This window comes from Culex quinquefasciatus, chromosome 1 (assembly GCF_015732765.1).
Source record: "Culex quinquefasciatus strain JHB chromosome 1, VPISU_Cqui_1.0_pri_paternal, whole genome shotgun sequence".
NCBI lineage: Eukaryota > Metazoa > Arthropoda > Insecta > Diptera > Culicidae > Culex > Culex quinquefasciatus.
The window spans coordinates 37810445-37828997 of record NC_051861.1 but is presented as its reverse complement, the minus strand read 5'-3'; the positions used below and the strand labels follow the sequence as shown (position 1 = coordinate 37828997).

Sequence of the window (18553 nt, the reverse complement as noted above, 5' to 3'; positions counted from 1 at the left end):
GTGACAAACGGCTGACAGTAACAAACGTCAGACAGTATAAGTGAAGCGCATTGAAGGAATTAAATTTTTGTTGAAAAAGAATGGATTATTTATAAAACAGACACATTTTTAACTATTGTCGAACCAGTGAGGTGCTACTGTAAATTTTCGATCAAAAATCTGGATACACTGAAAGAAACCGACAAACAACGTATTTTGTGAAACTGTTGATAGAAACTTGCTTGCTCACTTCCTATGTAGCTATTCATCACTCGATTTTAGCTTAAAGTCAACTCTTGCAAAATCTTCTTAACAGTTTATGTTAACTAGGGGAACTATCACGGGGTTGGGCACATGGTTGATCCGTAGCGCATTGGATTTACTTCCGTAAATATTTCGTAAATATCGTAAATACAGGCGTAAATATTATTTATCTGCACGATATTCGGAACAAAATTTTGTTCAGTGTGGATAGTGACAGTTCAGAACTGTCACTTGTTTGTTTCCTTCATTTACAAACTGACAGCGGGACCAGAAACGTCAGCACTTCTACTAAAGAAGCAAATGCGGGTGATGACGGCAGGACCGTCGATGAAGCGGTCCCTGCCGGCCGAACTTCCACCACCCTCACAATCCGACCGCAGCCGTTACCGCAAGCCCAACCGGACCCGGGCATGCTGAAGCTGCTCACCAGCTCGGAGAACCATGTCCGCGTGTTGGAAGCCCAAGCCGCCGCAGTCAGAAAGCCGGCAGCGTTGCACACCCCCGCAGAACCAACGACGACGCAAGTGTGCTGGGGCAAAATAACGACCAAAAAGCACAAAACGTGGGAGGGCGACGGAACGTTGACCATCGTGGGCGGGAAGAGCGTCACGTTGGGCGACGAGGAAGGCAAGGTGATTGGGAGCTCCGGTTTGGTGAAGGGGGAGGAGCTGTAGGAGGGTTCGCGTTTGAACAAGGAGGTTGAACTGGTGGAGCGGATTGATGGGGAGGTGGCCAAGGAGAATGATGTGCCGGTGAAGAGGGTTCGATTCGAGGCGAGAGGAGGGTTTAGGCCGCCGGCGGAGTCGATGTGCGCCGGGAGTCCGATTGTGGTGTCGACACGGGTGTCGAGCAGGTTGGGACGGTGGGGAGGAAGCGATTACGGAGGACTTTGTTCCGTTGACGATGCGGGAGCCTTCGTTCGATCAGTGGAAGTATAACAAAGGGTTGCGTTCCGTACTGCGTGGCTAAGCATTTGCGGCCTCACCAGCGGGAAGGGGTGAGCTTTCTGTACGAATGCGTTTTGGGAATGAAACGCGAAGACTCGGAACAGTTTGGAGCGATTTTGGCCGACGAGATGGGACTGGGGAAGACGTTGCAGATGTTGGCGTTGATCTACACCTTGAAGAATCAGGGACCTTACGGGCAGCCGATTGTGAAGCGGGTTCTGATCGTGACTCCGAGCAGTTTGGTGGACAACTGGGATCGAGAGATAACAAAGTGGTTGAAGCAGGAACGGATCTTTACGTTCATCGTGGGGCCGAATAGCAAGTTGAAAAAGTACGCGCACCTAATCGCAACCCAACGAGTTGTCGCATGGGGGGGAGAAGGGAGAGGAGGGGGCGGTCAATATCGTTTTTTTTTCATCATATCTAACAATACAAAAAAAGCTGATTTCACAAATAAAAAGAAATTAAACCAATGGCGACTTTTCCTTGGCCAGTTCGGAGGCATCCCAGACGAGCTTGGCACCGTCTCCGATGAACATCTGCACCAGCTACTGGCCGGCCAGCTTCAGGTAAGTGGACTTCGGTGGATGAATTCTCAGGTTCTTGAACTTGTTCTTGTACGTCGTCGGCAGCACGACGGCCTCAATCAATTTCTGGATTTGCCTGTCCAACCCGCCAATGTCCGAATACTGCTCGGTCGGCCGGAAGAGTCTCCGCTTGGAGTCCAGCACCACCACCGCCCCGTCGTCCTCCGTCTCATGAGGGTCCACGTCCAGCAGCTCGATCGACTTGTCCTCCTGGGTTACCACCATCTCGATTGCTGGTGCCTTACTGAGTCCGGAACACGCACTAAATTCAACACAAAACAATGGAAAATCCGGATTTACTACGACGAAGCTGCTGGCCCATGAAATTGCCGGATGATAATAGAGCGCCAGCAAATCGCCCGGCCGGGAAATGTAATAGAGACAGATTGATTTTTTTGTTGTTTGTAAACAGTGCGCGCGTTTGCGATGACAGCTGTGAAAAACACTGAAATAAAATTCATAGAGGAATTGTGTATGCACGTAAATATGGATGCACATACGGATTAACTTATGACATAAATGCAATATATTTGGAGTGACCACCTCGTGGGAACTATACCATTTCTCAGCCTATTTCTATTATCGGCCTATCAGCACTTTGATCATGAATTACAGCTTATATAAAGTGTTTTTGACTGTTCCAAAATAATAAATAGCTCAAATAAAAGTGAGCAAGCAACTGTCCATTGTTGAAACATCTGAAAATGTTGATTTAATAGCAGAAACGGCAAAAGTGATGAGAATTGGTCGAACGGCTTAGTGTGATTAAAATGGGTATATTTCCCCTACTCACTACAGCAAAAAGTTTCACAATTACTTCAGTTTAGCAAGGGCAGCGTCTAAACTTAAACTCTAAACTTGACTTTGACACTTCAAATGTAATCGCAGTATGCCAAAATTAGATGCCGCCAAACAAAAGCATGTTGTTGAATGAGTGAGAGAGCGGGCACCAGGGTTGCTAGGTGAAATGCGACGGGAACACTGATGGCAACAAAATTGCAGCCGTGTGAGAGTTCGTGAGAGATTTGCGACCTGCCAAAATTAGGACCAGCGAGCGGTTTAAGATAGAACTGATGGAATTAGAGGCAAAATAAAATATTTTAAAGTGATTTTTAAACAAATTAAACACAACTTTATTGTAAAAATGAAAATGCAGATTAATTCTAAAAAAGTTGCCGTTTAATCCGATGCTGTTCGTTTTCGGCTTAAACGTAGAACCGACGTCGTCGGTAGAACTATGTTCTTTTTGTTACCAAATATGTTTGATCCTTGACAAACCTGCCAAACATACATGCAATTGACTTTTGATGGTTTTTGACAATTTCTATATGACAGACTTGATTTTTCAGTCTCGTAATTTTCCCATAAGATTGTCTTTGACTTCATTTCAATTGGAAGTATGGGCTTGCAGATATAAGCTAATTGCATTGCTCATAACAGAAAACAAAATATTTTTCCAGTACAGTCATCCCACATATTTGGAACACCTACAAATTCGAAACACTTTTGTGATAATTTGTCTATAGCATGCCAAATGCAGATTTTCTGTCGACCCTATTATTTTTAGGACCTTTATTTAGACATTCTCTTGCTATTTCACTAGTAAAGCGGTATACGCACTTCGGAAGGAACCGGTCAAGAAAAAAATCAAATGGGCAGCAGCGGCAGCGCAAGCAAGTCAGAGAGGGTGAAGAAAAGCCCCAAGAAATCACTCCCTCTCCTTTGTTCTGCTGTTCGTAAAGCTGTTTCTTGACCCCTTTTCTTCCGATCTGCATACTAGTCCTAAAGTAGTACTTTTTGAACAAAAAACTCATTTCTAGACTATTTAGTCCAGAGCAGCAAAACACTGACTCCAAGTTGTCTGTTCCATAATTGTAGGATGTTATTGTTCCGCCCACAATTGTGGGACACCTGAATTTAACTGATATTTTCACGAAAAAAGGTTATCAGACCAAGTATTACTAAGCTTGGGTTTCATAGGTTTCAGTGTGTGAAGTGATTATTTTGTAAAAAATGTGTACTCCTGGAGAGAACCAAAGTTTGTTTACATCCGTAAGAAAATAGTGTTCCAAATTTGTGGATTTCGAGGGTCAATGCTTTCTGTAAAAAAATGATGAAAAACGTTAAAAAATGACAATTGGTCAATACATTAATTGAAGGATCACAAGTAAAGCTACCACCTCGGCTACCACATGAAGGTAAAAGCAAATCATTATGTTCAACAATCGATTTTCTATGATTTTTTGAACATTGGCCGATCTGTAAACCGTTCCGAATATGTGGGATGACTGTATAGTTCAATGGATGGTAGACTCGATTATCAAAAGGCCTCGCAAAAAAAACGAATCACAAAAAAAAAATATTTCGTTGTCTAATTTTTGATTGTCAAGCTTAAGTATAACTACCCTAAAATAATTTAGAATTTTTAAATTCAAGATGGCGGCCAAAATGGCGGTGATGCAATATTGAAAAAATGCATTTTATTTTTAATAGGCAATCAACAACACTAATCTAAAATGGGATCGTAGAACTCAAATTTGATGTTAAAATTAAATCATAAAAAAGAGAAACCAGCAACGCATCAGTCTCCTTACCCTTCTGTGATTAAAAATTAAGTTGCTCTTCGCCGTGCCACCCGAGCTGTGATGCTATAGACCTTAATTAATCGTATGCCTTTTCCCGCTGTAAAAAAACACTCTTTCCAGCTCACAAAGGCCAAAAACAACTGCAGAGTTCTAGACTTTTTTATCCAAATGATTTCAACTTTATTGACAATCCACGTTCGATATCGGCGCCACTTCAGTTTCGCTCATCAAACACCGCACTCGAGTGCGCTATCGCGGTTCCTCCTCTACTTTTTGTTCCGTCTGCTCGCCCCCATGTTGTTTCTCCATGTGCTGCCGTAGTTTGACCTGGTACGGTTTGGCTCGGGTGTGGACACTTTGGTGGGCTGCGAATTTTTGCAGTATTTTTGTTAGGTATTGGGGTTGTTAAATATCAAATAAAACTTACTTTTCAAATGGGTTGAACACCGGAACGCGCGCTCGCATAGATTGCACTGGTACGGTTTGAGGCCGGCGTGAACGAGCCGATGGTACCGGAGCGATTTGCGGGTCTTGAAGGCGACCGGACATTGCTCGCACGCGAACGTTTTCCCCTTGTGGGTGGCCATGTGGGCGAGGAGTATGGCATTTGACTTGTACTTGTTGCCACACACGGTGCACAGCAGGTTCGAATCGCGATGGCAGATTCTGTGAGCGATGAGAGATTGCTGTCTCGGGAACTGTTTGGAGCAAACTTCGCACTGGATCGGCTTGGGTTCCTGCTGGTCTGGTCTGTGCTCCGTATTCACGTGCATTCGCCGAATAAAGTCTGTTTTGAACAGTTTGCCGCACAGCTCGCACGGAACGGTCGCTTCCTCCACGTGAACTGCAGCGTGCTGCTGCAGGTGCGTCTTTTGGGCAAACTGTCTGCCACATTCCGGACAGGCGAACCGTTTCAGCCCGAGGTGGACTGATTTGTGGTGTCGTCGAAGACTGGCCTGGCACTTGAACCCAGCCGAACAGGTCGGGCAGAAGAAGCTGGGCTCGATTTGGTGCGAGTTCATGTGCACTTCTAGTTCAGTTTTGCGTTTGAAGGCTCGCTCGCATTGCTGGCAAGGGAAGCGTGACTTGCCGTGGGATTTGACGTGGGCAAACAGATCCATGCGTTTCTCGAACGTTGCCGGGCAAGCTGTGCACGTGTACTCTTGAGAAACTTTCGGTTTCGGTTCGGGTTCGAAGCTTTCATCAACCTCAGAGTCATTTTGCCCCGCAGGTTCATCTCTGGCCTCAACCTCCTCCCTTTTCATGACAACGGTTTCCACAAACAAACTTTTCCGTCGGTTCTCCGCCTCAACGCAGGCCTGCACAAAGTCGTACGCGTCGTTCAACCGCGCCAGACAACGTTCGCAAAGCCACGGAGCCGTCGCGTCGATCTCGATCGAGGTCAACGAGCTGAACTTCCGCCCATGGTCAGCGTTTTCCTCGAGCGTCAAATCGTGCAACGTGTCTTCCAACGCGCAGATTCGGCAAACCGTTTCCAACTTTACGGTAGCTTCATCCACCGGAACAAACGCGATCTCCAGCTTACTTTTCAACATCTCCTCCAGCCTCTGCTCCACAATCTCCAGCGACGTGCCCCTCCGGATTGTCGGAACGGCCCCGTCCCGCAGCGAGTGCCGCCGGCCCGGATCCGAAACGCGCTTGCCACCGCCCCGAAAGCACTCCTCCTCAAAGTGGTCCGAGCAGATTGACCGGTTCCAGCCATCTCTGGGACCGTTATGCTCGCCGCCGGATTCTGCGCAAAAGTCCTCCCAGGCTTGGCGCTGCACCGGTTCCGTTGGGAAGAGGTGGAAAGCCACCGTAAGCTCGTTACGGACGGCCTGTCCGCGGCGAAGGCCGCAGACGGCGCAGAATGCCATGATAGTTTTCAAGGGTTTTTTTTGTTTTTGTTGAAATTGACTTTTTTTGTTGATAGGGAAAGTTTGTTTATGTTTTGATCTGAGAAATATTTCAAATCTTTGTGACAAAACGGCATCAGGACGCAGCCAAAGCCGTATCGAGAAATTAAAAGTGAGAGTGTGTGCAACATGGAGTTAAACTTTCTGTGCAGTTGCTGTGAAGGTTCCCATGGCACTTCGAAAAGTTTAACTCCATGTTGCACGCACACACTCTCACTTTTAATTTCTCGATAGAGTTATCTAAGCCCGATCTCACGCACACTAGCTTACCATTTGTTTTTGCTGGCGACCACAAATTTTAACCTAAAAATCCATCGTGTACGTACACGCAATACATGCGCACGTAGATAGCTCTATAGAGCTTTATGACGTTTCGCGTACACACACTTGCGCACCATTTGATTTTGCTGGCCGGACAAAATTTAACCTCACTTTTTTTGTATACGTACACGCAATACATGCGCACGTAAATAACTCTATTGATAAACAAAAATTATGATTTTTGCCTTTCTCACCTTACTGAGGTGAACACTCGAAAAATGAACTTATTATTTTGACTTCGTAGACCCACCTTCAAGTGTATACATTAGAGTGTTTCATCCAAAACCAAAAGTTCTCAGAATCAGGCAAACCGAGGATCCCCTAGTAGAGGATACCCATTGGGACTCTCATGCCAAATATCAGCCCATTTGGTTGAGAATTGGCCTGTCCCCAGCGGTTTAAAGTTTACATGGAAATTACTAACGTCATGATTCGAATTCCCGGACGCTTCGAAACCCGGACACTTCAACTTGTTTTATCAATTATTTGGATATAAGTTCGCATTATGAATGTCAAAACTGTGTTATTTGATGAATTCTAACATCAACTTTCATTTAAAGTTTGTTTGAACGCTGTAGTTAATGCCAAAACAATTAAATAAAATAAAAAGTTTACCAAAAATGCGAAACATTTCAACGGAAATATTTCATTGGCGTCCGAAGCACCGGGAAGGCACAGCAGAAATTTATGCTTTTGATTTTCTTAAATTCTAGCCATTTTTTACATAAACTATCGATAGTATTGATGTTAACAGCTTATTTGAGACCTAAAGAATGCCATTCACTAACATTTCAGTCCAAATTTGTGCGATTTATAAGCAAAATCGAGTGTCCGGAATTCGAAGCAAAAGTGTCCGGATTTCGAATCAGCTTTTAACAGTGTCCGGGATTCGAAGCACAACAAGTCATTTTAATTTTCAAATTTTGAAGAAAAATTGTTAGAAAAGACATATTTTACATACATTCTCTTAAAACTTACTGTTTATACTAAATCCTGATGATATTTCTACATTTCCAACTTATTACATGATTTTTTGCCAGCTATAACAAAAATAATTTGGTACTAAGTGTCCGGATTTCGAATCATGACGTTATGGGATTTTTGTGCTTTTCGTTCAATCGATCCTACAGGTCTGGGGACAACATGGATTCACTCGGAATAAAGACAGGTGTGTAGGGGATGGTCCAATGAACACATTCCAGAAGGAATTAGGCTTGTCCATTCTGTCCCCAAGGTGCGCATTGGATCGACGTCCGGTGTCTCCAAAACCAACGATTCATCCTTCAAAAGCATCGCATTTCCTTAGTATGCTATGACGGCTAGGTCATAGACTAATTAAAGACTACTCACTCCGAACAAAATTTTCCAAAAAGTATGACTCATAAGCTGTGAACCGCGGGTACAACGTTGAACCCCATATCGGCTCGCCCCTCGTATGACAGATCGACCTGGCAGCGCTGGCTTTTTCGATTTCGTTTTGTGCTGATTTACGCGCGCATCTTGTTTGTGTTGTTTTACTTTACAATAAGTCAATCAGCAGTGCAGGGATTATTGTTTAGCGAGCCAAATCTGTTCAACACGAACACCTTGATCGCCCGCGTCCTCGCCGCCGGATGTGCCAATGGGTGCCCCCATCTCGAATCCGGTTAACTCAACGGTCCCGATTGCCTGCGACACTCTGCCCAAGGCTGCAGTTTTGGACCCAAAGCGCGTGTTGGCCATTTCCTCGCTGGACATTGACCGTGCCGGAGTCGACCCACACCTTGGTCTGCCCTAGTGAACGCCAATGAGAAGGAGCTGCTGAAGAAGGCCATTCTGGAGCTGAAGAAAAACATCCAGAAGGGCGAGGAGTTGGTCAAGAAGAAGTGAATCTTTAGATCAAGCTTGAGATCAAGTTGAAAATATTTGTAACCAACAATTGAAAATAAAATTTGAAGTACATGATAAAAAGTATTTGCGTTTTTGTTTTCTTTGTAGTAAAGTTTATTTTCATTCTACATTCTTGGACTTAGCGGCGGCGGCGGGTTTCGGTTCCGTGACGGGGTGGCTTCCTACAAGTCTCCCTCTACATGGGACAAACTGTGCTGACCTCCGCTAGTAACTTTAAGCATAGACTAAATATATATAGATACGCCACTCCCCTGTTGAGGCTGGCGACACTACCGCCACGCCAAAATTGCACCTGGTGGCAATTCACAGGTACTAATTTTGGGTGTTGCCCTTTAGGAATATCGTCCTAATCAGTTTCAGTTCAATTGGTTCAGTTGCATCGCAGCAACAGTGGTTTTTCAAACATTTTTTAACTGTCAAACTTCGAGGAAATACGAGACGATTTGCAAATCGTTATTTTTCGTATCTTCCAAGAACCGGACGTATCCGCTCACCGAGGATCTCATGTCAGGAATTTGCTTATAGCCAGGTCCTGAATCTGCTGCCGCAATCTTGGGAGAAAAAAAAACAAAACAAGAAGCTCGGCAGCTGTACCGCAACCATTTCAGCGACGACGGTGCTAGTGAGATCGTCGATCAATTTGTTTGGAGAAAACGGTGAATGTCGTGTTGGGATATAAATGGGACCGATTCTTACTGTGTTGGTCAACGTTTGGTGTGGAGACATGTCAGGAATTCTACAAAAAAATGGCATATGAAAAAGTTTATTTTTACAGCCCCACGGGTTGCTTTCTAAATCAAAAGGCATATCTAAGCTTCCCGACAAAACACGAACAGCACGGATTCCAAACAGCGCAAATCGCTGGGCCAACAACAAAGAATTTGACTATTTGGGTAGCGCTGCGGAACAAGTCGGCGATGGAACCTGCACAATCTGTCCTCCAGCTTGGACCGCCTTCAAACATCGTAAACATACACCTGAAGCCTTTGCCAGCTATTCTTTTGTCTACGTCACGCCGCCGGTGGCGCGCGGGTGGTTTGACGGAGCCCATTTCCTCAAGAACCACGTCGTGAAATAAAACAAAATTAATTGTTTTTATTGCATCATTTTCTATGTAATTAGTTGATAATAAACTATCGGATTTAAAAATCTAGTGTCCTGTACTTCGTCCGAGGACCAAGGCTGTTCACGCGGCTCCAAGTCACTTCTGGGGTTGGATGGTCAGAAACACCCCTCTGAGACGATGTGAAAGCTTCATACCACTTCATTTGATATCCACTTGCAGCCAGCGGGATCAGTGCTTTATTATTGAATCAGCCCAGCTTTTTGACAAATATTTTATGGCCTCTTCTCATCTGGAAGAAAGTAAAATTTAGCTTCTAAAACGATGAGCGTTCTGATGCAGTTTTTTCAAACCACCTTGTATCAGCAAACATTTCCTCTTAACGCGGATTGTTGTTAAATTTACTCACCGGAACCACATTAGAAGAGGCACAATTTTGCTGCGCTTTCGCCATTGTCCACGATCGGCATGATGTGGGTCACCTCCTGCTCTTGTTGGATCCTTAAGTTTGGATTGCTGTTCGGAATCGTCACTGCTGCTGGTCTGGCCTGGCTTGGCGACGGAGGCCGCGCTCCGCTTAATCCGAGCAAATTACGACCGAAAAGCACGCGTTGAACCATGATGGATGACATATTGTCAAAAACTTGACTGTGGTGGCGCTCGGAGCGCTAAAGGGGTGTCGTCAACTGGATGTATGGAAAAATCCCGAAGTGAGACATCTAGGTAATTAATAATCTATGCTTTAAGGATGCGCATGCCCTGCACCAGGCCTGCAAATTGTTTCCAACCCAGCGTACACATGAAGCAAACCAAAATGTCAGTTCACTGCTAGCATCTGACTGTGAGCCTACTGTGTCCGTTCAACCACTGCCGCCTGACTCGTGCCGGTCGGCTGCTGGAGAATGAGAGACGTGAAAAAATGGGCTACACTCACTCAATTCGTGTCGTATAGTGGTGGGCAAAACCGCTCATTTCTGTGAGCCGCTCATTTTCGTTCGCTCATTTAAATGAGCGGCTCTTTTGACCGGCTCATCCGCTCATTTCGCTCAAAGTCAGAAAATAGACTGGAAGGAACTGAAGCATCTGCTCGAACGACCAATAGAGTGTCCATGAGTGTCACGCTTCGTATGCTTTTGTTGATTGATAATTAAAAATATATGTTTTCATCGCACTTATTCTGAACAGATTGGAGATCATCCATTAAACATAGAAAATCGTCGATTTGCTTTATCCTTTTTTGGAAAGCATTTCAAATATAAATATAAACGTTTTATATGAAAAAGAAGAAAAACATTGATCTCTGAAATCTACAAATATCGAAAACTTTTTCATAGATAGATAAACAAAATTTGTTTGTTCAACAAACTTGAGTTTTCTTCAAAAGTTTCAAAAGTTTTTCAACCAAATTATTGCTTTCAATCGTTAAAAGTTATGAAAAGTAAGCTGAATTATCGTTTTGATAATTATCTTTCCATTATTTTGTGAAACAAAAGATTTAAGTTGGTGTTCAGTAACAGGCATATTTGAGGTAGCTTTTGCTGCACATGATAAAATACTATGGAAATGCAGTTTTTTGTTAAAAAGGACAACTTTGATTATAGCAAATGAATGATCAAAACAAGCGTCAAAAGAAGATCAGAAAAAAATGCATTAAGTAAACTATTGAGCAATTACCACAAAAGAGTACCAAGTTTGTGTGATGTGCTGTGGTAAATTACATTTTAAATCACAAACGGTCCAATACATGGATTAAAACCGCAAACTAGCATACGAACTATGTTCGAATGCGTGTAACAACTTCATGTATACATAACATTTGAGAAATGTATCGATATTTTCATAATGAGATCATGCAACATCGGGCGACAGTCAGCTGATTCAAAATCACAGGCGCCTCGACACGGGCTAGCAACAAGCATAAAGTGCGCCATAATGTTGGAACATGAGGCGACCGGTGAGAACCTAGTTTCCCTCTTTTCTCCACCGCACCGTCACCACCAGCGCGTGGAAGAACGAACCGAACGAGAGCGAATGAGCGAGAGCGAAATAACGAATGAGTGAACGAAAACGACGCCGTTCGACGACGTCGACGACGGCGCGAGCGACGCTAATTAAGCGCTCCGTTCGTTCTTTCCGTTCATTCGCTCTCGCTCATTCGCTCTCGTTCGGTTCGTTCTTCGACTCGCTCTTTGATTTGACGGTTCTTTGAAAAGAACCGGTTCACAAAATGAACCGCCGCTCATTTTTTCTGAGCGGTCGCTCATTCGTTCTTTAGCTTGAGCCGGTTCATAAGAACGGTTCGCTCAATTAAGCCCATCTCTAGTGTCGTATGACTGACTCGTAAAATCCTCTCTAAGCACTATTTTGACTATTTTTAAACAATTGAATGGTTCTAGACTGTGCAAAACACTTAAAACAACCATAACTTACATTCAAAATTACATTTCCACGCATAAATACCAACTTTTTGTGTAAAAACTTGTTTCTTTATGTGTGTGCGTGCAACGTCGAATGAGCGTTGGTCGACTACTGCCTCGCATTGCAACTGCTCAGTGAGCTAGGGCACTCACGACTGAGTCGGGTTTGTTTATGTCACGGTTTTGCGGTTCAGTGAATGGATCTGAAAAAATCGTGTATGCGTCGCCGATTTTCGCGTCAGGACCCCTGACATTTTCAGCTCTGCCCTGCACCTGCTTGCTGACAAGCTGCGTTGTTCGTCTTCCTCGTTGCCAGTTCCAAGTTGCTGGTTCGAGCTCATGCCCCCGGGTTCGGAATGGCAGTTCGGGGCAAAGATCTTGGGCCTGTTGAGGTTTTTGAAGTAGATTCAGTACGTCGAGGCCCAGATGGCGTCTGCAAGGACTTTCTTGCCTTTCAGGATGAAGATCCCGGGTTGAAGAAGGTCAGTCTTGCCCCGGCAGTATCAACCGGAGGCGGGCCACGGCTAGATACGCCGCTTTGCTTGGTAAACCCGACGGTGTTCACGTGGTCGTTTTCTAGGAGGATGACGATTAACAGCCCGAAATGATCTCGATCGGGAGCCAGTTCTTGCCCTCGTAGTGAGGCCCATGTTGCCGTTCGAATCCCGGAATGACCTTCAGGCGTAGGCGTGTCCATCTTTCAGCAGACACACGGAATCGCTAGAAATTCGACCACCCTCAGGATCCCCCCCGAACCATGGTTCACTCTAGTAATTACCGTCCGCATCTGGAACATTTTCCGTTTAATTCAAAACAAAAACATAAACAAAAACATAAACAATAACATTGCGTGAAATGTCATGTCAAAGTCAGAGCTGCCAGTTGATGACATTTCGATCTGTCATTTTTGACTGTGAACCAGCCGTGCCGAGGGGTCATAAAAAGGTTGAGTCATGGTTCAGAGCCTACAGTGTAGTCTTTTATTAGTCTATGGTATGAAGAAAATCCCCAAGAAATCACTTTTCAGCCCTCAACATCGCCCACCGATATCGACACAAAGAGAGTTCACTGTAGATGTCCAGCTTGAAACATTTCATTCAACATTCCCAAACCATTTTAAAAAGGTACCCACTTTTTATGTTTTTGCTGTTTTGTTGTTATCCGGGGTTTGACGTTACTAAGGCCAATCATAAAATCATTAAACTTAAGTCTCTAAAATAATTTAATAAACAATATTCTTCCCAGTCTTAAATTATCAGCAATGTCCACCTGCGTGATCTGCGGCCTCACCATGTACCAGGCCAGGCGTAGCAAGCTTGCCGTGGGCTTCCACAAGTTCCCAACGGAACCGGTGCAGCGCCAGGCCTGGGTGAACTTTTGCGCTGGTGGCGGCGGCGGTGTGCAGGACGATTCCATCAAAGTGAACGGAACGATTTGCTCGGACCACTTCGAGGAGGAGTGCTTCCGGGGTGACGGCAAGCGCATTTCGGAACCGGGCAAGCGCCACGTGCTCAAGGACGGTGCCGTTCCGACAATCTGGGAGGGAGCTTTACAGAGGAAATTGGAGCGGCGGGTGGCCAGGATGCAGCAGCGTATCGAGCAAAAGGCGAGGGTTGAGGTTAGTGGCGGCCACCGTTTGGTGTAGATTATCGTTGCAAGAATCTTTTTTCGTTTCAGTCTCAAAACAAGCTTCTACCGATGAAGGTCAAGGCGGAAGAGGTTTGCCGAATCTGCTCGTTTGAAGACACGTTGTACGATCTGACGCTCGAGCAGAACGCTGAACATGGCCGGAAGTTTAGCACGCTGACCTCGATCGAGATCGACGCGACTGCTCCGTGGTTTTGCGAAGGTTGTCTTTCGCGGTTGAACGACGCGTACGACTTTGTGCAGGCCTGCGTTGAGGCGGAGAACCGTCGGAATAGTTTGCCCTTGATGGAAATGCTTGGGGTGAAACAGGAAGGTGAGGAGGTGCAGGAGTGCTGGGAGGAACCGATGATTGAGTACGGGGAGGATCGTGCGGAGCAGACCAACGGAGAAGATGAGGCAGAGGAGGAGGTAGAAGAAGTTGACTCCGAGGAAGATGACAGCTTCGAAGGCGAACCGGAACCGGAAGGACCCAAAGTGTTCACGTGTACAGCGTGTCCGGCGACTTTCGAGAAAAAATTTGATCTGTTTGCCCACGTCAAAATTCACGGCAAGGCGCGCTTTCCATGCCAACAATGCGATCGTACCTTCGCCCGGCGAACGCACCTGACGGAACACATGCTCTCGCACAAAGCCGAGCCCACCTTCTTCTGCAAGCTCTGTCCGGTCGCGTTCAAAAACCAAACCAATTTGCGTCGACACGAGAAAAATGTCCACCTCGGGTTGAAGCCGTTCGCCTGCGAGGAATGTGGCAAACGTTTCGCTCAAAAAGTGCAACTTCACCAGCACCTCGAAGTTCACCTGGAGCAAGCGACCATTCCGTGCGGCCTTTGCGACATGAAGTTCAAAACCGAATTCCGGCGACGAGTTCACCAGAGAACGTTGCACATTGATAACAAACCGCTGAAGGCCTTAGAGTGCGACATTTGCTCCAAACAGTTCCTTTCCAAATCATCTCTGGCGATGCACAAAGGCAGCCATCTCGAGCCGAACCTGCTGTGTACCATTTGCGGCAAAAAGTACAAAACGCCCAGCTTGCTAGCGGCCCACATGACCATCCACAAGCCGAGAACGTTCTCGTGCGAGCTCTGTCCGAGTATGTTCAAGACCAAGAAAACGCTGCAGTACCACCAGCGAGTTCACCTCGGCCTCAAGCCATACCAGTGCGAGCTGTGCGAACGCACGTTCCGCACCGGGACTCATCTGAAGTGTAAGCACGACTCCACATGTCCGCTTCCTCGTAAAATTAACCATTCTTCCCCCGCCCGCAGCTCACCACACAAGTGTCCACTCGGCTGAGAAAGCGCACGAGTGTCACGTCTGTCAGAAGCGGTTTGCGCTCAAGGGTAACCTGCGGTTGCACATGAAGGTTCATGCAGGCGGGGGCGGCATCGGCGGACTGCGGATGGAAGGTGAAGGTGAGGGAACAACGGAAGTAGCTCCTTGGGTATTCGAAACGGTTTGAAGTTGCCGGGCAGGATGGTGGGAATTTGGGCAACTAAAATGTTTATTACAAACTTAAGAATACAATAAAGTTGTTACTATTATTCCTTGGTGTCGATTTTTTGGACAAGTCAGATAAACCTGGAATTTTATTTGACATGCAAAAGTCAAGGAACATCGATGACACTAAATAAACTCCCAGTCAGAATTAGAATGTGTAGCAGTTTGATTTGATTTTTTGGGACTATGGTAAAAAACATGCTAAAATCTCGATTTCCGTCGAAATCGAACCACCCCCTACTTTTTGACACCACCCTAATGATTCGTCTCTTTCGCAAAAAAAAAAAATGTTAAAACTCGCAATTTTCAAACTTTCAAGTCGAGCCAGAATTAATTTTGAAGAAAATTGGAGGTAAAATGGTAAAATCGATTGGTACCTCCGTTTGACAGTTCTCGTGCTTCGATTGGTACTTTTAGTTTGAGATGACCGTTCTCTAATAAGCTCCAGGATCTCGATTTTTTGCGGTTTGTATTCCAGGGACTCGAGACGCCTCCACCACCGCTCGGTCTTTCGTAGATTTTGTGATTGCTTTGTTTATTTACGAAAACTGCAGGAAAAACGAAAACAAACGCCTAGCTGTCAAATCCGATTAAAAACTACTCGATTTAAAATGGCAACGTTGCAAGAACGTTGGTTCAAAGTCGAGCAGTCGCTTACCGCATTAACTCGCTTTAACGCGCGATAACTTGCTTTCAGGTGGTGTTATGTGAAAACTCGGCACGATGAGAAGCGTTGATGATTTTCGAGCTCGTTTTTTTTTGCGTTTTTTGCTAATTGCGGAGTGACATCCGCCTCGGAATACAGTTATATTTATATCCATGATTGAACAAATAATTTAATATGCATTTAAGTTGATGTATGTTTAAGAAAATATATTGCTCAAATCGACGGTAACATTTCAAAAGGCATCATGTACATTTTGACACTTTCTGGGTTATTGTATATTCTAAAAGTACTTCTAATAAGCTACCTCTCCACCAAAAATGAGCAAAAGTTACTTCAGTAAAGTCTGTTTAATCATGATTTTAAATAAAGTAACATAAACAAAATCTCTGCCATCAGCAGTCCCTGTTTATATAGCCCTGTCAACCTGTCAAACAAAAGACTACATGAACCTCGTGACGAAAAAAAAGCAACATGAACAAAGCGCCATGTACATTCGGCGAAGAAAAACGAATCATAACAAAGCGCCCCCTCAATGACAGCAGGGTGATATCGACGGTGGTGATTTCAAAAGGAGTTATGTTTGTTTTACTGAAATAAATTTACGGAAATGATGTTTTATTGAATTTGGATGATCAAGTATCAATAAAAGCAACGTTTTTCATCGTTTGTTATTATTAGAACATCTTATTTTGCTTTAATATGAAAATGGGAATTGAAAATGGATGCTCAACATTCAAATGCGTTTTTCTCAAAACGCATGGTTTGTATAAGGCTTTCTAGACCCAGTGAAAAAAATATAATTTAACTCAAAAATGACGAACTCCTCGTCACAGTGTCCTGATGCAAACAATGATCGAGCTGTAGCTGTCACAGCCCTGCGAAGTATGTTGGCTGACATATCGGGCAGTCAGTCAAATAAACCAGCTAGAAGTCGCTTGACAAAAAAATTTTGCTAGAAAGAGATAGGAAACCTGATGCAAACAAACGTCCAGCTGTCATGTAAACATACTTTGAATGTGTTCGTAAATTTCTGACTAGAAAGCCTTATGTTGGCTGACATATCGGGCAGTCAGTCAAAAAAAACCAGCTAGAAGTCGCCTGACAAAAAATTTTTGCTAGAAAGAGATAGGAAACCTGATGCAAACAAACGTCCAGCTGTCATGTAAACATACTTTGAATGTGTTGGTGAATTTCTGACTAGAAAGCCTTATATGATGCTTTTTGAAATGTTGGCGTCGAGTTATCGGACACCCTTAATTTTGTTTGAAATTGGGAAATTTTTGGTTGTAAAGTTCCTGAAATAAACGTTATTTCGGTTAACTGAAGTAAAATGAATTTATTAATTTTCAAATTCTAGCCATTTTGTTGATCAAAATCAGAACATGCTTCTATTTGCATTATATATCCCAATTGATTGCATATATCAATAAAATATCATTTTAAAATTTTAAAAGAGGTCATCCGATTTGCTCCTGACATGTTTGCACCCCAACTTTTGCACCGCGGGTAGCAAACCTAAAGCTAAATTAGCATTCGAGTTCATTCAGCGAAGAAAAATTTCATCGGGAATCCGTCAAGTAGCCAAGATAGGTGCTCGAGAAGTCCCCGAGCTGCGGGTGGCAATTTTTTTCAGCGATTTTTCGAATTATTTATATTTGTTTTGGTAGTTGTTTTTGTCTTCAAAAATGACTTAGTTGCAAAAAGGCGCATTTGAACAAGAAAATCCAAAAGAAATAAAATTTAAGGTTTCAGTGAATAAATGAAGATGCTAGTGACGATGCATTTAATTTGAATATCAAATTTGAGTGAATATTAAAGAAATTAGGAGTTTGGTAAAAACGACTTAAATTTAAATTTAAAAATTGGGGGTATCTTTGTATTACTATTTTATAATACAAACTATTAAACTACGTGCATTTAATATAAGTTAGCAATTTTAAATTATGTTTTAAAATTCAAATAAATACCAAGCGAAACAATGTTATTGGGCCAAGATTAAATTGTAAACAAAGAGAATGTATATATCTTGCTATCCAAATTTTTAAGCGAAGATGGCGTTCGAATTGTGAACGCCCGAAATGTCAAAGTTACGCAGAGGTACCAACATTACGAAAAAAAAGTGTGCCATGGCATGACAGCCACATTTTTTTCTAATGTTGGTACTACTGAGCGATTTTGACATTTCGCACGTTCACAGTTCGAACGTCATCTTCGATTAAAAACCTGGATATAACGTCAGTGAAGGAGTAAGGAAAAATTCCGAATACCTACGTTTTTCTTATTTTATTTTTTTATCATTTCATTCAAAAATATTTTGAATAGTTGTACATACCATAAAACTGGATGACATTGATAGCCGGGGTGACTATGATAGGTTTATGATTTTATTGTAAAATATAAAATACGAATTAAATACAAACCGAGATACAAACGGAATGGTATAAAACCTCGTATAAAACCATGAAACCATGTTGACCTTGGTAGATAAGTGTTCAAAGTACTTTATGAAGCAGTATTTGACAAATTTTGAAAAGTTTTAAAAGTTAGTAAACTATAATTAGATAAATAGCATTATGTTATTAGGCTAGTATGCAGATAGGAAGGAAAGGGGTCAAGAAATAGCTTTACGAACATCAGAACAAAGGAGAGGGAGCGATTTCTTGGGGCTTTTCTTCACCCTCTCTGACTTGCTTGCGCTGCCGCTGCTGCCCATTTGATTTTTTTCTTGACTGATTCCTTCCGATGTGCGTACCTTACAATTACTTTGAAA

The 18553-nt window shown here is 43.7% G+C and overlaps 2 protein-coding genes across 2 annotated transcripts; one reads left to right on the top strand and one right to left on the bottom strand.

Annotated features, from left to right (window-relative positions):
• Positions 1-4475: 4475 nt before the first annotated feature.
• On the bottom strand, positions 4476-6274 carry LOC119765488 (zinc finger protein 16-like). Its single transcript, XM_038249449.1, has 2 exons — positions 4790-6274; positions 4476-4727 (listed from the first exon to the last, which is right to left on the bottom strand). Exons 1-2 carry the CDS (start codon positions 6237-6239, stop codon positions 4612-4614), a joined length of 1566 nt encoding a protein of 521 aa, XP_038105377.1. The 5' UTR covers positions 6240-6274; the 3' UTR covers positions 4476-4611.
• Positions 6275-13196: 6922 nt separating this feature from the next.
• On the top strand, positions 13197-15160 carry LOC6035074 (zinc finger protein 260). Its single transcript, XM_001845258.2, has 3 exons — positions 13197-13587; positions 13647-14823; positions 14885-15160. Exons 1-3 carry the CDS (start codon positions 13231-13233, stop codon positions 15076-15078), a joined length of 1728 nt encoding a protein of 575 aa, XP_001845310.2. The 5' UTR covers positions 13197-13230; the 3' UTR covers positions 15079-15160.
• Positions 15161-18553: the final 3393 nt, after the last annotated feature.